Source organism: Lucilia sericata, unplaced genomic scaffold (assembly GCF_015586225.1).
Source record: "Lucilia sericata isolate MDLA Ls3-8-SP2 unplaced genomic scaffold, ASM1558622v1 Contig000280F_arrow, whole genome shotgun sequence".
NCBI lineage: Eukaryota > Metazoa > Arthropoda > Insecta > Diptera > Calliphoridae > Lucilia > Lucilia sericata.
The window spans coordinates 372,723-397,187 of record NW_023994305.1 but is presented as its reverse complement, the minus strand read 5'-3'; the positions used below and the strand labels follow the sequence as shown (position 1 = coordinate 397,187).

At 30.9% G+C, this 24,465-nt stretch overlaps 1 protein-coding gene across 1 annotated transcript in view; it reads right to left on the bottom strand.

Annotated features, from left to right (window-relative positions):
- The window catches only part of LOC119603187 (fat-like cadherin-related tumor suppressor homolog), a gene marked incomplete at its 3' end in the record, with an annotated part of 153,318 nt that overhangs the window by 18,738 nt on the left and 110,115 nt on the right, over nucleotides 1-24,465 (bottom strand). Inside the window, exons 9-10 of the mRNA XM_037955141.1 lie at nucleotides 21,626-22,634; nucleotides 21,383-21,565 (exon numbers count right to left, since the gene is read on the bottom strand). Coding sequence (XP_037811069.1) covers nucleotides 21,383-21,565; nucleotides 21,626-22,634 — 1,192 coding nt within the window. The remainder of the gene's footprint in view (nucleotides 1-21,382; nucleotides 21,566-21,625; nucleotides 22,635-24,465) is intronic.

Sequence of the window (24,465 nt, the reverse complement as noted above, 5' to 3'; positions counted from 1 at the left end):
TTCGACATAAATAAATTTTAAAGAAACCAAAATATTCCTACCAATATTTATGTGGATCGGTCTATAAATGTTCTTACCCCAATGAATGCACTATTCCGAAAATAGTATTGATGTACATGTGACTATTGATATACGATAATGAAATTCAGTATTAATGATTAAACAAATGAAATGATTTTACCTATGTTGACACTTTTTACGTTAAAAATCCCCTTTCAGTGCGACTTTTCGAAATTTTCCAACGGTAACGCTGGCCTTTGGTCCATTTTTTCTTCAATTTCTTATTTTTTACTTTTTTCGTTTGTTTTTTAAAATTGTTATACCCTACACCACTTCAGTGGAGAGGGTATATTGGTTTTGTGCTGATGTTTGTAACGCACAATAATATTGGTCCTATACCCAAGTATACCAATCGGCTCAGAATCATTTTCTGAGTCGATTTAGCTATGTCCGTCCGTCTGTCCGTCCGTCCATGTAAACCTTGTAATCAAACTACAGGTCGCAATTTTGTAGATAATTCAATGAAATTTGGTACATGATCTTCTATTGTCCCAGGGACGAAGCCTATTGAAAATGGTTAAGATCGTTCCATTATTTCACCTAGCCCCCATACAACTGAACCCCCCAATAGGGCTTGTAAACTTTGTAATCAAACTACAAGTCGCAATTTTGGAGATAATTGAATGAAATTTGGCACATGATCTTTTATGGTACCGTAGACGAAGCCTATTGAAAATGGTTAACATCGGTCCATTATTTCACCTAGCCCCCATACAACTGAACCCCCGAATAGGACTTTTAAACTTTGTGATCAAACTACAGGTCGCAATTTTGGAGATAATTCAATGAAATTTGGCACATGATCTTTTATGGTACCGTAAACGAAGCCTGTTGACAATGGTTTACATCGGTCCATTATTTCACCTAGCCCCCATACAACTGATGTCCACAATTTTATTCTACAATAAACGGCTTAAGTATGTATATCTGAGGCAAGGTACAATTCAATTTAAATGCTTTATTATGGCAAATAAATCACATTATATTTTTGTCAAAGGTGTAGGGTATTATATGGTCGGCCTCGCCCGACTATAATTTCTTACTTGTTTTTATATACATTTTTTTGAGCTGTCAGTTTGTATTGCAAAATGTAGAGTAAATAAAAACTACGTATTCATGTGTAGTATATTTTATAAACCGTAGCATGAGTATTTCTGTATTTTTTGTAAATATAAATATACTAAACCATTTGCAAATGCAATGATACAAGACCATTTACACTAGATTGTGAATTGGGCTACTGATAAACTAGTACATATTGCATAGTTTAATGCTAAAACTTAAAGCTTTAAGGATATAAAGGGAGGGAGTCCCTTTTAAACTGTGTGTACGATATGGACTGTTTACAGTTAACTATAATAACAAGCAAATCAATTGGAAAGCGTTTATTTTTTGTTTTAGTCGTCAATTGCGCCAATGAATCAATTAACGGAGTTCGGGTACATGAATTGACTGATATTTCTAACAAAAACAGAAACATTTAAAAGATAAATTGAGCGAAAACTACTGTATATACATACATACATTTAACTTTTGAAACACAGTGGACTTTTCGGTGGAAATACATATCTTTAATATTCACGACTTCAATGCTATAAGGGTTTACTTTGAATATGAAACAAGTTTAGCAAAATTTTCTGAACGAATGATAAAAATATAATAGGAACAAGTCAGTGTGCTATATTCGGCTATGTCGAATCTTAAATACCCTCCACCTGTAAGCTACTTTTTATGAAAACCCTTATAAATATTACTAGATACGTATTTAATAAATTGTGAAAGTTTAAATTGTGCTTTCGTGATGAGGGTGCTATCATTTAGAAATCATATACACCTTTTATGGAAATATGGCCAATTATTGGCCAATCCGTATATATTTATAATTGAATGAAATATATTGGAAAAAGTAACTTATGGAAATGGGCCTCATATGAGAACTAAGACCAATTATGCATTGATCCTAATTAAAAAAAAGATTTCTTATATACACAAAATATCCTTATTACGATATTTTTATTTATCAATGAAATGTGCGATTTTCTAAAGTAGATCTTATATGACAGATATGAACAATTATGGACCGATCCGTAAAAAACTTATTTTTATAGCCTATTTATACACTACACCACTTTAAAGTATACCAATCTACTTAGAATCATTTTCTGAGTAGATTAGGGCTTGTAAAGCTTGTTATCAAACTTCAGGTCTCAATTTTGAAGATAATTCAATGAAATTTGGCACATCATCTTCTATGGTACCGGAGACGAAGCCTATTGAAAATGATTAACATTGGTTCTTTATTTCACCTTGCCCCCTTACAACTGAACCCGACGAAAAGGGCTTTTATGTTCATAATTATGTTCAATATACTCGTATCTCGACAAAAAGCTGCAAAACCAAGTTCTATACTATCCTCGATGACTCTCATGAATTTTATAATTATAGGGTCTCATTTGACCATAGCCCCTATACAAAACCCATTTCAAAATTTGACTTAAATGTCCACAATTTTATTCAACAATAAACGGCTTAAGTATATCTGAGGCAAAGTACAATTCAACTAAATGCTCTATTATGAAAACTAAATCACATTTTAATTTTGTAACAGGTGTAGGGTATTATATGGTCGGCCTCGCCCGACTATAATTTCTTACTTGTTTTAAAATATCTTTATTTCTTAATTGGTCCTTATTTGGGAGCTGTGACTAAATATGGACCGAACCTGAAAACATTTCGCAGGGTGTTTCATATCTACTATAAACACATTCATGTCTAATATTATACCGATATCTTCATTCAGTTATGAAATATGTGCGTTTACGTGGTTATCGGAAATGGGCCTTATATGGGATCTATGCCCAATTGTGGACCGATCCAAAATACATTTTGCAGAGTGATATATGTATACACAATACATATTTATGTTGAATATTATTTCAATATCTTTATTTCTAAATTAGTTATGTGCATTTAAGTAATTTTCTGAAGTTGACCTTACATGGGAGCTGTGACCAATTATGGGCCGAGCCGGAAAAAAATTCACAGGGTGTTTTATATCTACTTTAAACACATTCATGATGAATTTTATACCGATAATTTCATTCAGTTATGTAATATGTGCGATTACGTGGTTATCGGATATGGGCCTTATATGGGAGTTATGCCCAATTATGGACCAATCCGAAAAATATTTTGCAAAGTGATATATGTATACACAAAACATATTTATGTTGAATATTATTCCAATATCTTTATTTCTTAATTAGTTATTTGTATTTAAGTATTTTTCGAAAGTGGACCATATATGGGAGCTGTGACCAATAATCGACCTATACAGATCTACGTTGGTAATATGATTTCTGTTCTTATTATATACATATGTGCAAAATTTCGTGGTGATACCGATATTTTTGCCGAAGTTATTAACGATATATCTATTTCCGAGAATATGTACCTTTGTATGGGGGCTATGAGAAATTTTGAATCGATTATTTTGAGTTTGAACATTTTTGATCCCTGGGTAAAGAAAATAAGGTGTGACAAAATTCATTGCATTATCTTTTGTAGTTTCTGAGGAAACTACCCAAGAATTAGGAAAAAACTTAATTTTTTTCGAGGTAGTCTAAAATGTTTACTCATAACTTTTTACGTTGTGGACCGATTTGGTTGATTTTCATTACCAAACTGCTTAGGACAATAGTGAATATTTTCAGTAAATTTGGCTGATTTATTTTGCTTAGTTTTAACGTGAGAGTATTTGAGGTTTTTAATTTAAACGATTTTGCCATTTGTGCAAGTGGGTAACTTTATTCGAGTTGTTTCATGAAACCCCTGTTTAAATTCTGTTCAATTACAATATTTATAAACATTTTAAAACAATGTCAAACGAAATTAAAAAATAAAAACGAAATATATAAACAACAAAATATAAAATAAAATTAAACGCTTTCATATTTTCAAAAACCTAGCTCTTGCAATAATCTTAAATTCACTGCTTCTTTTGATGTATTAGATATCGAAATGCATTCGGCTTCTGTATTGCTCTGGATGTGGATCTGAATTTCATTGAGTGAATAATATCTGGTCTTGTTGTTAATGCTAAATAAGTATAGCAAGCACCAATCATATATTTTTTACTTGTTGTGTCTACTTTTTCACAGTCATTGTCGCAACTTATTTGAAAATCTAGATTTAGTGGTATAGATGAGGGTTTGCAATTCTCCTGTCATATTCTTTTAATTATTCAACTTCTTGACTTAACTTTGCCCAAAAAATGTTCTAACTGCCCTTTGTCTGTTATTCCAAATTCACATAAAATTTTCGATTTAATTTTTAAATTTTTTTTTTTTGCATTCAATAATGATGACATCAACATAAACGGCTATTATAAATAAATTATTGTTGCGTACCATTTTATAAAACACCTTTCAAATCTAATTTTAACAAGTTATAGTGCTATATTCGGCTATGCCGAATCTTTAATACCCTCCACCAGCAAGCTACTTTTTATTAAACCCCATTTAACTATCTAACTTTTAGATAACTTGACAAAATTTTAGTTGTTTCCGTAGTGAGGGTACTAACATTTATGAATATGTGGAACTAATTTTGATTAGGTTCATAAAATTTTATATTAATAGGCCAGTTGCAAACGTTTTAATATAATGATTTATCTATACACAAACATACTCATGTCGAATTTTATCTGGATATAATCATTTAATAATGAATTAAGTGGTATTAAGTGATTTTCAGAAGTAAAATTCCGTATAACCATTTATATATACAAAAACAAATCGAATATTGCTCCAATTAATTTACTAATTAATAAAATATGTACGTTTAAGTGTTTTTCGGAAGTGGACTTTATATAGGAGCTATGACCAATTACGGGCCTCTCCCGGAAAATTTCGTAGAATGATTCATATACATGTACACAAAACATATTTGTGTAGAATTTTATCAAGATAGCTTTATTTGACAATGAAATATGTGAGTTTAAATGATTTTCGGAAGAGTGCCGTATATGGGAGCTATGACCAATAATGAACCGATCCGGGGAAAAATTGGTAGAATGATTTATATGTACACAAAACATATTCAAGTTGAATTTTATATCGATAGCTATATTTATCAATGAAACATATGCGTTTAAGTGATTTTCGGAAGTGGACCTCATATGGGAGCTATGACCAATTTTGGTACTATCCGAAAAAAATTTCGTAGAGTGATTCACATATAGAAACATATTTGTGTCGAATTTTATCAAGATACCTTTATTTGACAATTACATATGTGCGTTTAAGTGATTTTCGGAAGTGGGCCTTATATGGGAGCTATGACTAATAATGAACCCACCCGAAAAGAAATTTGGTAGAATGATTTGTATGTACACAAAACATATTCAGCACAAAAGCATTATTTATCAATGAAATATGTGCGTTTAGGTGATTTTTGGAAGTGGACCTTATATGGGAGCTATGACCAATTGTGTACCGACTGCGATCTACGTTGATAGTATGAATTCTATTCTATCATATTATATATGTATGTACAAAATTTTGTGTTGATACCGATATATTTGAGGGAGTTATTAACGATAAACAAATTTCCGGGAATATACACCTTTGTATGGGGGCTATGGAAATTTTGGATCAATTGTTATGAGTTTGAACATACTTGATCCCTGGCACAAATAAATAATGTGTGACAAAATTCATCAAAATATCTTTGGCAGTTTCTGAAAAAACTACTTAAGAATTGGGAAAAACCATATTTTTTTCGAAGTAGTCTGAAATTTTACTCATAACTTCTTACGTCGTGAACCGATTTTTTCAATACCAAACAGTACCGGATAATAAAGAATGTTTTGGGTGAATTTCGTGAATTTCTATTGCTTCGTTTTAACGTGAGCGTGTTTTACACAGACAGACAGTCGGACGCACAGACGGACATAGCTAAATCGACTAAGAATTTCATAAAGATGAAGAATATATATTGGGTCTCAGATGAATATTTTTTGGTGTTACACACGGAATGGCAATGTTATATACAAATACCCTCTATCACTACTGATGGTGGTGGAGGATACAAGAAAGTATATCATTCAATTTCTTATTCCATTCTCTTCCAGTTTGTTTTAGACCATAGAGAGATTTGTGAAGACGTAGATCTTTTTTCGCATGTGTTTCATCTATAAATTCTTCAGGTCGTTTCATGTAGAATTCATTTTGAAGATCACCATTTAAATATGCTATTACAGTATACGTATCGCATAGCGAATTACTGGAGAAAACGTTTCTCGGTATGTATTAAATGTCATACCTTTGGCTACAACCTTTAGCAACTTGTCGGGTTTGTAACATTCAACTTCCTCCGCTTATTATATTAATTGCTTTTGTTTAAATTTTTACATAGAACTGAAACTGAGTATGACAAAACCTAAGTCTGCTGTCAAAAACCTAAGTCGCGAGAATGTATTAGTTGAAAAATATATAACTCAACAAACACAAACTCTATCGTTTAAAAAGTTTTTATATATTTTTTTGATATTATATTTCGATATTTTATGAAATAATAGTTTGAATTAACCATTTTATTCAATATCGGATGACCAACCCAGCAAAATATTTGCTTACAAATTCACTAGAAAAATCACCAGAACTCATCGAGTAAAGTGCTTGCAATTCTACTAGAAAAAGTACTTATTTTTGTTTGAGATGTTCCAAAAGTAAGTTAATATTATTTGGTTGGAAATAAGTTGTTTTTTAGTTATTTATAGAATATTTATGAAAAAATAAAAATAAAAAGTCGACACAGACTGGGGTTGAACTCAGTACCTTCCGTCTACCAGTTGAATGCTACTCTTACTACACCACTGCTTTGTTGTTTTATTGTGCGTTCTGTTTGTCTAAAAATAGACATTTGATATCGTGTGCACAAAAAAAGGAAAAAACAGAAAAACTAACTGTTTTATGTTTGTTTGTTTCTTTATTTTGATTTATTTTAGACTTTGCCTACAAAGTAAGTCATTAATGAAGTACTTAATGGTAATCATTGTAAGCAAAGATTTTGCTGGGAATGTAAGAAAGATCTTCATTAATTATTATTCTTAATTTTAAATAAACTCTTTGTGTTTGCTGGGTTGAACCAATATTGACACTTGAAAATAATATTTAAAAAACTATATTCGGCTGTGCCGAATCTTATATACCCTGCACAATGATGTGTTAAATAGAATAGCCAGTACAAAAAAAAGTTACCAAAAAACTAAAAATACCAGTTGTTAAACGGAAAAGTATCAGAAAGTCCCCTTTTATAGATTTTCGATTAATCAGAGTGTTTTGTATGTGCTAAAAACCAAAGAATGTATCATTCATAGATGAAAAATGTTGAAAAAATCGTTTCCTCCAGTACCCTTTTATTGGTTTTCATCTAATCTGGGTCGTACATGCAAAATTTCATGTTTCTAGATTCAATATTAAAGAAAATTCAAAAAGTACCTTTTGTAGAACAAAAAAGTACCAAAAAGTCCTCTTTTATAGGTTCTCACCTAATCCAGGCCCTACATACCTAATTTCACGTTTGTATGGCCAATATTATAGTAAAGTCAAAAAATACCTTTCGAAGAACGCAAAAGTACCAAAAAATCCCCTTTTATAGGTCATCACTTACTCCGGGCCCTCATACTTAATTTTATGTCTATAGGATCAATACTATAGAAAATGGAAAAAGTACCTTTTGAAAAAGTGGAAAAAATCCACTTTTATAGGTTTTCATACTCTCGGGCCCTACATGCTTAATTTAATGTTTTTAGGTTCAATATTGTAGAAATTTCAAATAGTACCTTTTGAAGATCGAAAAAGTACCAAAATATCCCCTTTTGTAGGTTCTCACCTAATCCAGGCTCTACACACTTAATTTCACGTTTCTAGGGTCAATATTATAGGAAATTCAAAAACTGCTTTTTGTAAAACGAAAAAGTACCAAAAAGTCCCCTTTTATGCATTCTCACCTAATCCGGGCTCTACATACTTAATTGCATGTTCCTAGGTTCAATATTATAGAAAATTCAAAAAGTACCTTTTGCAGAACGAAAACCTAATCCGGGCTTTACATACTAAATTTCATGTTTCTAGCCAACAACAATAAAAATTTTACCATATGATTATGTGTTTTCTTGTTGTAGATTACAGTTTCTGTCTGAGCATGAATAAAAAATCTAAATTTTTTATGAAATTTTCAGAGGTTGTCTCGGATTTTTGCTCATATCTACGGTATTTAAGGACCGATTTTGATGATTTTAAATAGCGATCTTCTCGAAAGCATGTCTAACAGAATTATTGAAGTTTCGGGTTTCGCCGATATCTGGAGTCCCCTATAAACTGGTTCAACAAACATACAGACGGACATAGCTTAATCAACTCCGCTACCTATAAGGATCCATAATGTATATATTTTATGGAATGTCAAACTTACATATGAAGGGTATAATAAAAACAATTGAAAAATTATTTTTTTTTCTGAAAATGTTTTCAATATTTTATGGCAAAAACATAACTTTTAGCAATGTTTATTGCAACAGCAGGGTCTATTTTGTTATTTTGTGCTAATGCTTAAATTAACGCTTGATATAAACGATTATTGTTAATTTCAAAGCAGTCAAATGCAGTTTAAATACACCCTACACCACACTAATGGGAACGGTATTTTCTTTATGTCTTAAAGTTAGTAACACCTGCGTCGATGTAAAGATGTAATCCGTCCATAAATTATCCTATTGATTTTTTTTTTGTAAGCGGTACATGCTATACAAGAATAGGCTCTTTATAAAATTCGACTCAACAAATTTTATATATACGAAAATATGACTATATATTGTTATATTGAGCAGTACATTCATCAATTAAGCAAACATCAATCTCTTGAATATAACTTCTACATTAAAAACTACTATATAACATTGCAAATTTCTCGCAATGTGGTAGAGTATTATATAGTCGGATACATTTTGTACTTTCATATTTTTGTTATTTTATGTAAACAAAAATAAAAATACTCGTACAATGTATTAAATTCACACAGAACCTGTATATGTGAGAGAGTAATATTTCTTACTCTCAGTAACAGTTCTATTTATTTTTCTATGATTTGAACCACACCAAATACGAATTATGAAGAGCAAAAAAACCAATTGGTATACTTAAGAACAAACATTTTTAAGTGTTACAAATATCATTGTGCCAATTTTTTGATAGATAGTAGTAAATTAGACGTAGTTACGAGATAAAAGTCCCAAATAGGAAGGCCCGGTTTTATGGCTAATCCTTATAAAATTTATTGTCGAGAGTTATGTATATATAAAACTTATTTGTGCCAAATTTCCTCGTCTCTGTAATAATAGAGGTTTATAATTACTTAAGGTCCACAAAAACAATATTTTCATCTAATACATACCATAGAGAAACATAGAGAGGAAACCTGTCAAAATTTTTTTGAAAACATAAAGTAGGCTGTTCACACATATGGGTACTGTGTATTCAACATACCACCTGTTAGATTTCCCCACAGTCATTTGTCAAATTAAATGTAAATAAAATAAATATTTTTAGTTTTATATAAAAAAAATCAAAATTATGTATGTATGTTCCCGTACTCGTCTGGATTTCCATTTTTTGACTTGTCCCGGTTATTGCAGTGGTCCCTTCGGGATGGCTGTGGTTTAAACAAAAAATTACGGGTTAAATCTATATTTCTGGATAAGTTCGGTGCTGTTACCGAAAAGATAACAGATACATAAGTGAATATGCTTTACGTGAACACCTGTCGTGTTGTCCTTATACGACCACTGGGTAAGCTTGTAAGACGACTCACCACCACCACTTTGTGCACCTTAAACTTTGCTTATGTACTCGAGCTACCTAATCTCTGACCATTGCTTAACTACCGAGATGCAAAAACATCACTTAAGTTTTCAACCACGAATGTGTGATTCGGCAATAGCACCTAAAGACGTAATCAGTGCATACACTGTGGTCTGGTATGGACAGAGTAAACCCTAAATATACCCTGACATGGAAGGCAAATTCATTGGTATCACATTTATAAGATACTTTACATACATCACCATTCAACTCTGCACACCGACACACTCATTGAGACCAACATCTGAGTGAGTAAGGTCCGTATAACCCTACATCCATCCCGTATGATATACATTTGACACCAACTCATTTCCAACGCTCTGCGTGGTATCTGTTATCTCAGCTACAGCACCGAACTTATCCCGAATTATAGACTTTACAGTGCACCAGTCTTCTAACCAATATTCTCTTCCCGCGAGTATGGGTTTAAACCGCAGCCACCACGTACATACCGAATGGAACACTCCAATAACCGGGACAAGACAAAGGTGGAAACTCAGCCCCGTGGTATCTAATTATAAGGCTGCCTGGTTCGGCTCCTGTTCAAATAATTACAAGGAATGTTCGATTATACATTTAGCATCACCAGTTTATAATCCCGGCAAACCAGATTGCAATAACATCAAGATAGGGAAGAGTTAGTGTCAAAGAAATAAGTTACTGAATGAATAAAGGGTATATGGACCTCGCCACACCCATATACTCGTAAGAATGTCGATTGTTTTCTCTTGAATTTGGGTCTCCTAAATCTGTTTATTTTGCCGAAGCACAGTGGGGCAGAATGGAAATTTTTTGGAAATAAATCTGGCATTTCTAAACGGCTGATCCGATCGGGATACGGGCGTGAGCGTAGCCAAGGAGTATTCGAGTTTAAGTTTTGAAGATGAACCCTGCAGATGCCCCAGGGACGGCGCTATGGCGGCTCAAAGTGGGGTACCTACGACATGTAAAATTTTTAAACTCGTGCCATTTTTTTGTTTTTCACCCAAATACAAAGATTTTTATATTTTGTGAAAGCGCTCGACGATCTTGAAAAAACATGCTTGGACATACTACTTATCTCTTATAATATCCGAGTTATAGGCATTTAAAAATTTAGTGATACAAAATTTACCATACCTTGGTCCGCCTTTTTTTGAATACCGGGCGTAATTTTGGACCAAATGGACTCAATTTTTTCTTGTTAGTTAGACAACAAAATTTCTAATAATATACAAAAAATTTCAGATCGATATCATTTACAGATCCAAAAATATACGTTTTTTAATTTAAAAATTCAAAAAATTTTAGATTTTTGGCGTTTTTTTGCCAAAAATGTGTCTTAACTCTTTTATTAATAAAATAAAATTTTCTTTAAGAACATATAACAATTTTATAGTTTTATAAAAAACTTGTCCTATTTTTTGAAAATGTTGCCACTGCGTCCTTCCGAATATGACCTATTTTTTATCAAAACTTCAACTTTGGGCGATATGTTCTAAAATCCCAAAGCTGGGATCAGAAAACTGAAAGCAGTTTTGGAAACCTCAATATGTTTTCTATTTACTCCAAAAGTATTTTCCCAGCCCTGAAAGAAATGTGGACCCTATGGGCAAAAAAGTAAAAAATCCCATTTTTGCGATTTTCATTCCTATTTTTGGGAATTGCGGAATGCCCTTTGACCTTTTTAATTTTTTTTTGCATTTTCTTATTTGAAATGACAAATTTAACAAGCGTTGAAAATTTCATTGAGTTTTGTTCATAAATAAAGATTTTGTCATATATTACATATTTGTTTAATTTCTAAAACTATGATTTATATCAAAATTTTAATAGGATCGCAGATAGCTACAACAATTTAGTCCATATTTATCCCTTAATATAATTTTTTAGTTAGATATGGAAATTCTCGACCCTTTACAAAAAATTTCAAGCCAATATCTCAATTACATTCAAAAATATGTTCATTTAAACCTGTGTCCTTTAATTTCATCTTTTTCATATTTTAGTATTAAGTATGACAGAACATACATTTGGTGTTGAATAAAATATTTGGACAATTTTTAAAAAATATTTAGTTAATTATTTTATTATAATATTGTATATACAATAAAAAAAATATAATTTTATTATGAGCCACGCACAACAACACCTAAATCACCCCACACAAGTTACCTTTCCCGCCCACCGAAATATAAAACACAATTTAATACAATATCATCAGTTAGTATAATAGCTTTTTTTATTTGAACTGTTTATCTTAAACATAATACAATTAATTCTTACAACCTACTTATATAGTTAATTCCTAACACTACTTATTTTCTATAAAATAATCTGTCATATCGGTATACATATCCAGAAGGTAATATAAGTCCTTTAAATCTTCCTTGTTTTGAGATGATAGAGTTTCATAACAAATCCATCTTTTTCGCATAGTTGAAAGAACAGGATCAGAAGATAGAAGTAAACTATTAAAAATATCTTCATTCTGTGATTGCGTGGAGCATTTTCTTGAGCTGAATAGTTGAACATGCTTAAAATCTCGATTCCTCGCTTCCTGGGCTTCTTCTGTTAACTCTCCAAGTGGAAGAATATTCGATTCAATTATTATTTGACCATGACACAATACTTTGTGTACTGTTGGTGTTAGTTCCCTCCATGGATACAGAGATACAAGTAATTTAGAAATTTTAGATGTGTATTCCCCAAATCGATTTCCATTAATTTTATGTTTACTATTCAGTGCCATTAAAATAGTGTTAACTCTTCGAAGCAACTCCTTGTCGATTCCAGTTATTTTTGAAGTAATTTCAAAATCACGAAAAAACCTTCTCGCCGTATTACCGTCATTTGTACTACCGCAACTTTAAAGTGGTTTGTCGATGTTTAATCCCATCTGAACTTTAAATTCTTCTTGGATTCTGCTTTTTTCCGCAGCTCTCAGTTCTTTCAATTCTTCATTATTTTTTGTTGATTTAGTAGGATAGTTTGTTTTTTTCCTGGATCGCCTTGTATGATGGTAATATATTGTGTCCTTTTTCATGCAGAGCTTTCCTTAATATTTGGTACTTATTTCGACTGGGACCCAGTTCCAACATAAGCGCTATTGCTTCCTCTTCAGTAAAATTTGATTATGATGTTGGAGTTGGTATACTTTCCACAATTCGCTTAAGTCGTTTTGGTGATGCATTAGGAAGAATATTTGCAATATGTACGACATCCATATGTTGGTTTTCCTTTTTCAGCATTTCGTTAAATGTATCAGCAATTTCCTCATTTGAGATTGAAAAAAGTTTTTGTGTGACCCTCTTTTTTTTTACCTTGAACATAAGTCTTCGTATGACTTGCAAGGCGCTCCTGTTGATGTGTTGTAAGTTGAGATTTCCGTAGTAGTTTCCATCCAACTACAAAATTTTAATCGAAATTTCTTTTGATTTCCATCCACAGACTTACATTTTACATCAAAAAGTTTTCAATTTTTGATATGCCTGTTTTGTCTACTTTTCTACTATATGTAGTTTTTATATAATTTGAAATGTCTTCAATTCTTTCTGGCCCTTTTGAAGATATACTCCATAAAACGGAACACAACTCTTCGTACTTTAATGTAATCTTCGTTGTAGATTTATTAAATATGGTACTTAAAATCTGAGAAGTTTACTTATATACCAATTCTTGTCATTTCCGATACAGGTATTCCAAAGTAAAAAATTACGAATTGTCTACCTATTAACATTTAGGACTATATTACTATAACCTGTAATTCAGTCATTGATATTTCTTATTAGTGAATGAATCGAAATTATCATTACCCGTATATTTTTACCTACATGATCATAAACGAAACAGAACGAAATGATCTGTCGAAAAAATTTAGGTAAAAAATAGTTATAAATTTTTGAAAATTTAAGCATAATAGGACCTTTCAATTATAAGGATAAGCAAACAAATAGAAAATAGGTAAATATAAGATTTAAATATGTTCTGTCATACTTAATACTAAAATATGAAAAAGATGAAATTAAAGGACACAGGTTTAAATGAACATATTTTTGAATGTAATTGAGATATTGGCTTGAAATTTTTTGTAAAGGGTCGAGAATTTCCATATCTAACTAAAAAATGATATTAAAGGATAAATATGGACTAAATTGTTGTAGCTATCTGCGATCCTATTAAAATTTTGATATAAATCATAGTTTTAGAAATTAAACAAATATGTAATATATGACAAAATCTTTATTTATGAACAAAACTCAATGAAATTTTCAACGCTTATTAAATTTGTCATTTCAAATAAGAATATGCAAAAAAAAATTGAAAAGGTCAAAGGGCATCCCGCAATTCCCAAAAATAGGAATGAAAATCCCAAAAATGGGATTTTTTACTTTTTTGCCCATAGGGTCCACATTTCTTTCAGGGCTGGGAAAATACTTTTGGAGTAAATAGAAAACATATTGAGGTTTCCAAAACTGCTTTCAGTTTTCTGATCCCAGCTTTGGGATTTTAGAACATGTCGCCCGAAGTTGAAGTTTTGATAAAAAATAGGTCATATTCGGAAGGACGCAGTGGCAACATTTTCAAAAAATAGGACAAGTTTTTTACGCCAAAGCGTTCTGCGTAAAGATACCTTTTAGAAAACTATAAAATTGTTATATGTTCTTAATAAAAATTTTATTTTATTAATAAAAGAGTTAAGACACATTTTTGGCAAAAAAACGCCAAAAATCTAAAATTTTTTGAATTTTTAAATTAAAAAACGTATATTTTTGGATCTGTAAATGATATCGATCTGAAATTTTTTGTATATTATTGGAAATTTTGTTGTCTAACTAACAAGAAAAAATTGAGTCCATTTGGTCCAAAATTACGCCCGGTATTCAAAAAAAGGCGGACCAAGGTATGGTAAATTTTGTATCACTAAATTTTTAAATGCCTATAACTCGGATATTATAAGAGATAAGTAGTATGTCCAAGCATCTTTGTATTTGGGTGAAAAACAAAAAAATGGCACGAGTTTAAAAATTTTACATGTCGTAGGTACCCCAATTTGAGCCGCCACAGCGCCGTCCCTGGGGCATCTGCAGGGTTCATCTTCAAAACTTAAACTCGAATACTCCTTGGCTACGCTCCCGATCGGATCAGCCGTTTAGAAATGCCAGATTTATTTTCAAAAAATTTCCATTCTGCCCCACTGTGCGAAGTTATGTAAAATTTTAAAAATAAATAAAAAATTATTGTGGTGAAAATCTCAAAATAATAAATTGAAATGTCGTTACCCAGGGTTCATGTAAAGTCGAGAAAGGTTGTAAATCAAACTATTTTTAAATTTTAAAACTCTAAGGGCCAATATCTCAACCTCCGATTATCGTTTAACAGGTGGATATATTGCCGGTTAAAATAATTTTTGTATGTAAAATGTCAATTTCTCGTTATGATAAAACATAATCAGACAATGAGAAAATGGGGGCAAATCGAATTTAAACTTTAAATCAATTTCTCTTTTTAAAGAACCGTAAATGTTTAATATTAAATAAAATTAATAACATTTTTCAAACGTTTGATTTTGTGTTTGTTGGGTTATTTCAAATATGGGGAATATACTAGGGTGATCGACTCGATTTTTCAACCGGTTTTAAAACCGGTTTTTTCTGCTTTACCAGTGACAGTTTTTTCTTAATGTTGATTTTTCGAATATGGAATAACCCGGTTTTTTCACTTTTTAAAAACCGGTTTCGAATACTTTTATTTGCTTTGTATTCAAAGATTATTTAAATGAAATTTTTAAGTAAATAATAATACAGCCCGTCTAAATTTTAAAAATATTCGAGTCGAGGAACTAGCGTATATTCTTCTACAGCTCCTTTGTTAAACTTTTTTGATTTTCCTAATTAATTAAAAAAAATTATTTGTAAAATTGATAACTGTTTGATAAAATTTTATCAATCTTTAGATTATATTCCAATTACAATAATTAATTTACGGCTGAAAATTTAAACATAAACATTAAGTTTTTCAAATTAAAATATATTTTTTTTATTTATAATGAAAAACCGGTTAACCGGTTTTTTCTGTATTTGAAAAATATCAAACGGTTTTTTTAAATGTCAACTATTCGAAAACCGGTTTTGGAAAATGTCGAATAATCGATCACCCTAGAATATACTAATACTACCATAAGTATTTCTACTACTACATTCAATCGACAACAGACTTAGGTCCTTGACAGCAGAGTTTACGCTCTATATACTCTATGATTTGAACCATAAAAAACTTATTTTATTTGAGTAAAATATTTTGAAAATAGTCATTTATATTTTTCATTTCAAAAGTATTTGATTATTTTCTATTTTTATTTCAAATATCCATTTTTCACAACTCTGTTCCTTTATCATTGATTTTTGGCACTTCTCACAATTTTATTAGATAAAAAAAATAACCAACCATTATCAACAATGAACTTATTTAATTAAACAGCAGTTGTACCAAATATTTTCAGATCTTTTACATTAGGTTTGCGACCAGAGATACAAGCCGATGGGATATGATCGGCGGCGGCGGCGAAATTGTCGGCTCAATTTAACTTTTTCTTTAGAAATTGACCTTATAAGGTTTATTATATTGAAAAATCTTTGTATAATAGTCTGTTACATAGAAACCTGTCTCTATATAAGTTTTTTTCTGCAGAAAATGGACATTTATAGTAGTTTTCACTATTTTAATATTAGCACAATATTGTGTGGCAACTCTTTTCAATTTCCCATAAGAATTTAAAATAGTGGCAACTCCGTTCAGTTTGGTGAAATTATGTTCTGAAATACATGTGTGATTCTAATCTTTATCAGCGGCTACGTTTAAGCCGGCTTAGCTTTTGAGCCGAAAGAAGTCGGCGGCGGCGCGGCTTGCAAAATATTACCGGCGGCCAGCCGGCGCCGATTAAGCCGTCTCGGCTTGTATCTCTGTTTGCGACCCGTCCAGACTTCTTCATGAGTTTTGTTGAATAAATATCGCATATAATTTATGGTGAAGTTCGGAATCTTTCAATAGACATTGTGCCATTTCTACCAGTGTTCGGATATATAAATTTCTAAAGATTTATTAATTTTGTTGCTCCACCATTATCACTTCTTATTGCCTTTATTTGACGACTAGTTTGAGTTTCAACCATACTTTTAAAATTTTAAATTTATCAAACACTTCACTTTTTCGCTTGAAAAGTATGGCCTGATTTCTCTTGATTTATTATCTATGAAAGATAAAAATATTTGGATCCGAAAAGAGATTCCACATTCATTGACCATACACGTCTGAATTAAATCAATGACTTCTTCAGATTTCTTTTTAGATTGGTTTGGAAAAACCGATGTATGATTTTTTCCCACCATACACGTTTTACACTGATCTTGAGTTTCTTTATTCAAATCTAGTCCAGTTGCCATTTGTTTACTATATAATTCTTTTAAACTTTGATAATTCAGGTGACCAAGTCTTCTATAATAAATCGTTTTCTATATTAGCATATACTATATATGTAATCGCAGTTCATAAGAAGAGCTCCTTTTATATTGAACATCATTGTTCCGCCATTTTCTACAAACTTGCTTACTGACAAGAAATTTCCTTATAAATCTGTGGAATATTTAAACTTTAATAACATTGTCATTCATTTTTTATTTTTAGTGTAACCCTCTACGAAAAGATACTTATTTTAACCCTTTCCTGTTGCAATTATGGACTTTTTCTCAGCCAACATAATAATATCACATTATCATCAGATCTTGTAAATAACTTACAAATCATGGCTTGTAGCACCGCTATCTATGTATGTACCATGCTGACGTATCCAAACTTTTATTTTGTGCCGATGCAATTAATGAATACAAGTTTTCTTCACTTTTTGTTCTGCATTTGTTAATAATAATTGCCTTTCTTTTCTTTGAATATTATGCATTTTTATACCCACCATCAAAAAATATGGGGGTATATTGTTTTTGTCATTCCGTTTCTAACACATCGAAATATTGGTCATAGACCCACAAAATTATGTATATTCTGGGTCCTTATTAAATTCTAAGACAATCTAGACATGTCCATCCATCTGTCTGTCTGTTGAAAGCACAATAGGGTCCGAACACAAAGAGCTAGATGGTTGTAAATTTACACAAGTATTTTCTATAGGTAAGGTTTGTTTAGTATTGAAAATGGGCAATATCGGTTTACGTTTTCGCATAGCCCCCATACAAGTGTCCCCCCAAAAAGCTTGTTTTATCAAAAAAAATTATTTTTAACATTAATTAATATTAAACCTTTAACCTTATAATTCAAAATTTATCTCGATATGTTCATAATTCTGAGAGTTTACCACATTTATGGTTAGAAATAGTAGCGGTTTTCAATCTTGGTAGTATATTTAAAACCCTATTATATTTACTCCACCTTTTTTATAGAAAGCGTGAGCACCTTTTTGTTGTTTATTGTAAACTAGTTACAACAGCTGATTATTGTTATTACGCAAAAATGAAATTCAAGAAATAGAAGAAGAAATTCAATGTGCAGTTTTAAAGTTAATCACAAAATCAATGAAAGAGTATCTAAATATCTTCACACAACGAGATGTCAGCAGTTATTAAGAGTTTTTACAATATTATTTATGTTACCACTTGCTGGAGACATTCTTGCCATTTCCTAAAATCTAATTGCCGGGAGACATCTTAATTGTTTTCTTTGGTTTTGTTGAGGAAATGGGTGTATTAAGCAAAAAAGATATTTGCGTTCTGTCTCCAAATTTGTAATTTCCATGAACAAAAAACTTCATTAGACCATCCCACGGCAATTGCATCTCCGCTGCGTGACGACTCGAAATATACACGGCCAAAGATTGTCAACTCAACAGCAGTATCAACCAAAAAATATTTCTCCAAAATTTTTTTGATATTTCTTGTTCCTGAGATATTCCAAGAAGATCTATTTTTACCACATCTTATTTTTTTCACTTTTTATATTTTTGTAAAATTATGTTTTTTAATTTTCAATTTATGTTATTGGAGGTAAGCCGAGCAGCTGTTTATTTTGTTGGTAAATCTACCACGCCTTTAGTAAAGTCTAATGAAAAAATAATAAAAGTCGTATGATTTATGTGTATGGTATAAAACAATAACAAAGTAAGATGGAAACAGCTGTTTCACTTTTTTTGTATTTTCTCTCAATGTGTGAAGATTTACATATTGTGCTTAGATGATCCCATCTGTATCCTTCTACACAAAATTTTGACATATGATATTACCTGTATGCTCGTGTGAAGGGGCTTTAGAATAAATAATATTCATTGACTTAGAGAAAAAGTAGTGGCCTCCGGTAGGTTAGTGGTAAGTGTTCTAGTCTGGTAGACCGGAGGTGGTGGGTTCGATTCCCACCTGAGGCACTGGTTAAGGAGCGCACAACAGGCCCATTAGAGGCCTAGGTGTATTTCTTCGGATTTGATGTATATACATCCTTCTTTCAAACTAACTAACTAACTAGAGAAAAAGTATGTACTAATTTTTCACCTTTCTGATTCATGTTTCGAAAAATGCCTATTTAAGCTTCCCAAAAAAGTCTTGAAGTGTGTGGTTGAAATAAAATATAAATATTTATAAATTTAAAATATTAATTTTTAAATATTTATAATTTAAAAATTTTAAATATTTTCGAATGTGTAAAAACACATTCGGAAAACTTCATATCATTTTAAAATTACAAAACAAAATTCGTTCCTTTTAACAACATGCACAAATTAACCAAAAGCTTGATATCTGTAAATTTTAAGTTTATTAAAATATTAATATCTAAAATTTTAACCCCCTTATTCACAAACAAAATTTTTATTTTATAAACAGTTTATAAATTAGATTTTGTATGGAAATTTTGTTTTATAAACCTTTTATAAAATAAAAATGTTGTTTGTGAATAAGGGGTTAGGTATATAAGTAGAAATTACTTTTATTTCTACATTTAAAAAAAATAATAATTTTACCGCGTTTCGTATTTCGTCCCTTTCTGATTTTTTGGAATAAAGATATAACCAATTGAAACTTCTAAGTAAAGATATATGTAAATCTGTTTTATGCCATTATAAAGAAATTTATTCACAAATGTATTTCTTGTTATTTTATAAAGCTACAATTGAGATATCATTGAGTTATGCAACATTTAAAAAATGTATGAAAGAAGTACCAAAAATGCAAAACATTCCCCTCTTTATTAAATACAGACTTCCCAAATTTATGTTGTTTAATAAATGTCGCATCATCGGTATAATAATTATAAAAAAACACAAAACTCTCCTTTTTACCCAATTTGATTTGATTTTTCTAAAATACACCTTTTGACTGATTACAGCAAAATACTTCTAAAGTATTTGCATATTTCCGAAAAAGTACCAACACTACACATAATTACCCGTTTTACCCGTTAAGTTTGAATTACCCACATGACTATTTCCCCCTTCTGTTCCAACTTTCGCATCGAATCTTTCCCAATACACATTTCTGACACTTTAAAAACTAAATCGAAAGTATTAAGCTTTAGAAGAGACAAAAATCACTTTTTAAGGACAAAAACTGTAATTTTCATCATTTTCCTCATTTTTTACCCGTTTTGGTCAAACTTTCACAACGGAACTTTGCTAATAAAAATATCTTACACTTTAGATAGCTAAATCGAAAATAATTTCGGGTTAGAACATACAAACATCAGTTTTCAAACACAAAAGTATCGATTTGCCCAGTTTTTCGCCCTTTTCCCAATTTTGATACCCGTTTTGTTCCAACTTTAGCAAAGCAACTTTGCTAATATATATTTCTGACACTTTAGAATGCTAAATCAAAAATATTTTCGCATTAGAATAGACAAAAATAAGTTTTATGCACAAAAGTACCAATTTTGCCGTTTTTCGCCGTTTTCACCCATTTTTTAACCCCTTCTAGTCCAATTTTCGAAAAGTAATATATATAGCCTATTGACGCTTCCAGACATCTTTCAATGCTTCAAATTTGAAGAAAATCGGTTCATCCGTTTAGGCGAAAGAAATTTATAATATATACCTATTTGGATATTAGGATATTAAAAATAACTAAAACTCGAAATATTAAATTGTTTCTTCCAAATTTAAAATTTTTTTGCATTTTCTTTCTAATAAAAATGTAAAAAATTTGACGTCCTAGATTTATTCCAAAATTTTTTTTTGGACTTAGACGGCCTAAACAAAGAAATCCACATCGGTTTTATATCATGAGCAAAATCATTGTAAACTAGTGTAGTTAAATGCTGACAATTGCAAACTTTTTCATATAATGTTATCTATTTTCAAAAATTTCCCCGATGTGAAAGTTATTTTTTCATTTATACGTACAATGTGTAAATCATATGCAAAAAATTACCTGTTTTGACTATCGTTGCAATAGACGTAAGTTCCTGGTTCGGAGGATTCTGATATTTTGCCATAATAGTCTGTTTGAATAAAAATTGGAATATTGTCGTTAACATCTAAAATGTGAACAATAACATTATGAATCGATGATGCCGACGCCATATTCGTTCCCTTTATTGTTAGATTGAACTGCCTTAAAAAACACATTTATATATTATTTTTATACATATAAATATTTATATTTATAATTTACCTATTATTTTCGTAATCAATTTTTGAATTCACCAATATAACGCCAGTGGAGGGGTTTATGTAAAAAAAGCCTTCATCGTTTCCTTCAACTATATTATAAAAAACGGATGACGATGATCTGGTCTCCAATTTAGTTACGAAATATCCTACCGGAAGATTTTCATATAACTCAATTGATGATGTAGGTGAATTAAATTTTGGAGGATCATTATCTGCCATTGTTACAATTATATGAACTGGTATTTGAGATGATAATGGAGGATTTCCACAATCTACTGCTTTCACTTGTAGCATATATTCTTGCATCTGTAGTATGTCAAGGTTTTGTGAAAGATATATTGTTCCAAGAATGTTATCAATCTCGAAAATATTTCCTACATTACCACTCACAATATGATATCTAATTTCGCCATTCTTACCGCTGTCTCGATCTATTGCATTTAGTTGTGCAACTTTGGATTTAATTGCTGAGCTTTCCGGAATTTTACTTTGGAGTATTTTGCTCGTAAATTCTGGGTAATGATCATTGTGATCATATACATTGATAATTATTTTTGCATAATTTCTTTTAGCTGGTGTTCCTTGATCTTTTGCAATAACAGTTAACACATGACGTTTTATCCTTTCATAGTCTAATCTCTGCGTCACTATGACATTTCCTGTCACCGAGTCAATCCGAAAAAAATGTAAAGATGATGGATCTTTAGAACCATGTAAAGTATAAAATATTTTCTTTTCTTCATCGTCATCAGTTGCGTGTAACTGCATTATTATTGATTCTTCTTTGACACTCTCCGAGATATTAACAATATATAATTCTTTTGTGAACTGTGGTCTGTTGTCATTCGTATCAACCACATGGACATATAATTTAGTTTCAACAACATTTGTTCCATCAGCGACGCTTATAGTTAAATTGTAAAATTTTTGAAACTCCCAGTTTAAGGATTTGGATAATAAAACATTTCCGTTATCATGTCCAATATAAAATTCATTATTTTCATTTCCACCTAAAATACACATAAAAAAGTTATACATATATTAATACTGAGCAGCAGGCATGTTCACTCATGAAGAAATCGATATACATAAGTACATTAGAGGAGCCCAAAAATAATTATATGAAATTATTTGTTGAGCTCGAGTCATTGGGGAGAAAATCTTTTTTCTGTTCGGAATTTTTGATGATGATCGTAACATCGTTAAAACATTAATGTAGTAGTAATTTAACAATATATAATTTATATTTTAACAATTTAACAATTTTTATTTTAAGAAAATCTCCATTTATAAAGAAGGGTATAAAGTAGCAATGAAATTAGGTCGATATCCTTCAAATATTAGTGGTACCTGCGATTTGAATTTTGGGGATTTCGGAGAAAAGAATTTTTTGTAAAATAGGTTATATTATTTACTGTTATGCATTTTATATACAGTGGTTGTCAGCTTATTTGATGCAAGTAAAATCATTGTATTAAAATTCATGTAACTCTATAACTATTTCGGTTTTTTAAAAAAATTAAAAGCCCAGTTTATTAAGAACTATTCCAATTTCGATTAATTAATTCATTTATTTCATATTTTATACTATCTTAAAGAAAAATTAGAAAAAACAAAAAAAACTCCATTTTTAACTTAAGCAGCTTATTTGATGCAAAACGTTGTTAATAAAAAATAACAGTGGTTTTTGTCTATATTGCTTTAATTAATATTTAGTATGGTAGCCTTTTTGGTCTAAAACCGCTTTCAGTCGATTTGGCACTGAGTTAACCAGTTTTTGTGTGGTTTCTGCAGTTATTTTGTTCCACTCTTCTAGTAACGCTTTTTTTAACAATTCCTTGCTTGAAATGTTATGATTTCTTATATTAGTTTCTAATAACGCCCATAAATTTTCGATTACGTTCAAGTCCGGAGACTGTGCAGGTGGTTCCATCAAATGGGGACAGTTCCATATGAGCCAGGTTTGAACCATATTAGATTTATGCTTTGGGTCGTTATCTTGATAGAATCGGAAGTTGTCCCTCAGACCCAATTTTTCTGCACTTTGAATCAAATTTTCTTTAAGAATATTCAAGTACATTGTTTTATCCATATTTCCTTCTATGAAAACTAAATTTCCAACACCCGTTGCGGCCATACAAGCCCACACCATAACGCTTCCTCCGCCATGTTTAACGGTCGCGGAAAGATTTTTTGATTGAAGCTGAGTATTTGGTTTCCGCCAAACATAAGATCTTTGGGCTAATAAATGGCTTCTTCAGTGGTACTCTGCCATGAAAGTCATGTGAACGTAAAACACGCCGAATTGTTGATGCACTACACATCTTCCCAATACCTTTGGCCACTTCATCAGCTATTTTTTGTGCCGATAACTTTGGGTTTTCCTTAATTTTTCTTATTATCCAACGTTCATCACTTGCGGAGAAAATTTTGTTAGGAGCAGATCTGCCCTTATTTTCAATTCTGTTCTCCTTTGTATAGCGCTCTATTATGTGTTGGACTGTAGATGAAGACAAATTCACTATTTCTGCTATTTTACGCTGAGTTTTTCCAGTTTTATAATGATGGATAACCAATTCTCTTTGTTCTATTGTTGTACGCCGACCCATGATCAATAAAATCTGTTTATTACTTTCAAACTCCAAAAAAATACTAAAATTATGCAAACCTTAGTAGATAATGTCAGCATAATGTAAACCAAGTTGTTTTTTTAATATAACTGTATTACTACAGTTAAAGTTTTTTTTGCATCAAATAAGCTGAGCGATGAAAAAAAGCGCATTTTTTGTTTTTGTTTTTTTTTTTTCATATTTTACAACAAAAAAAATTTAAAAAAAAATT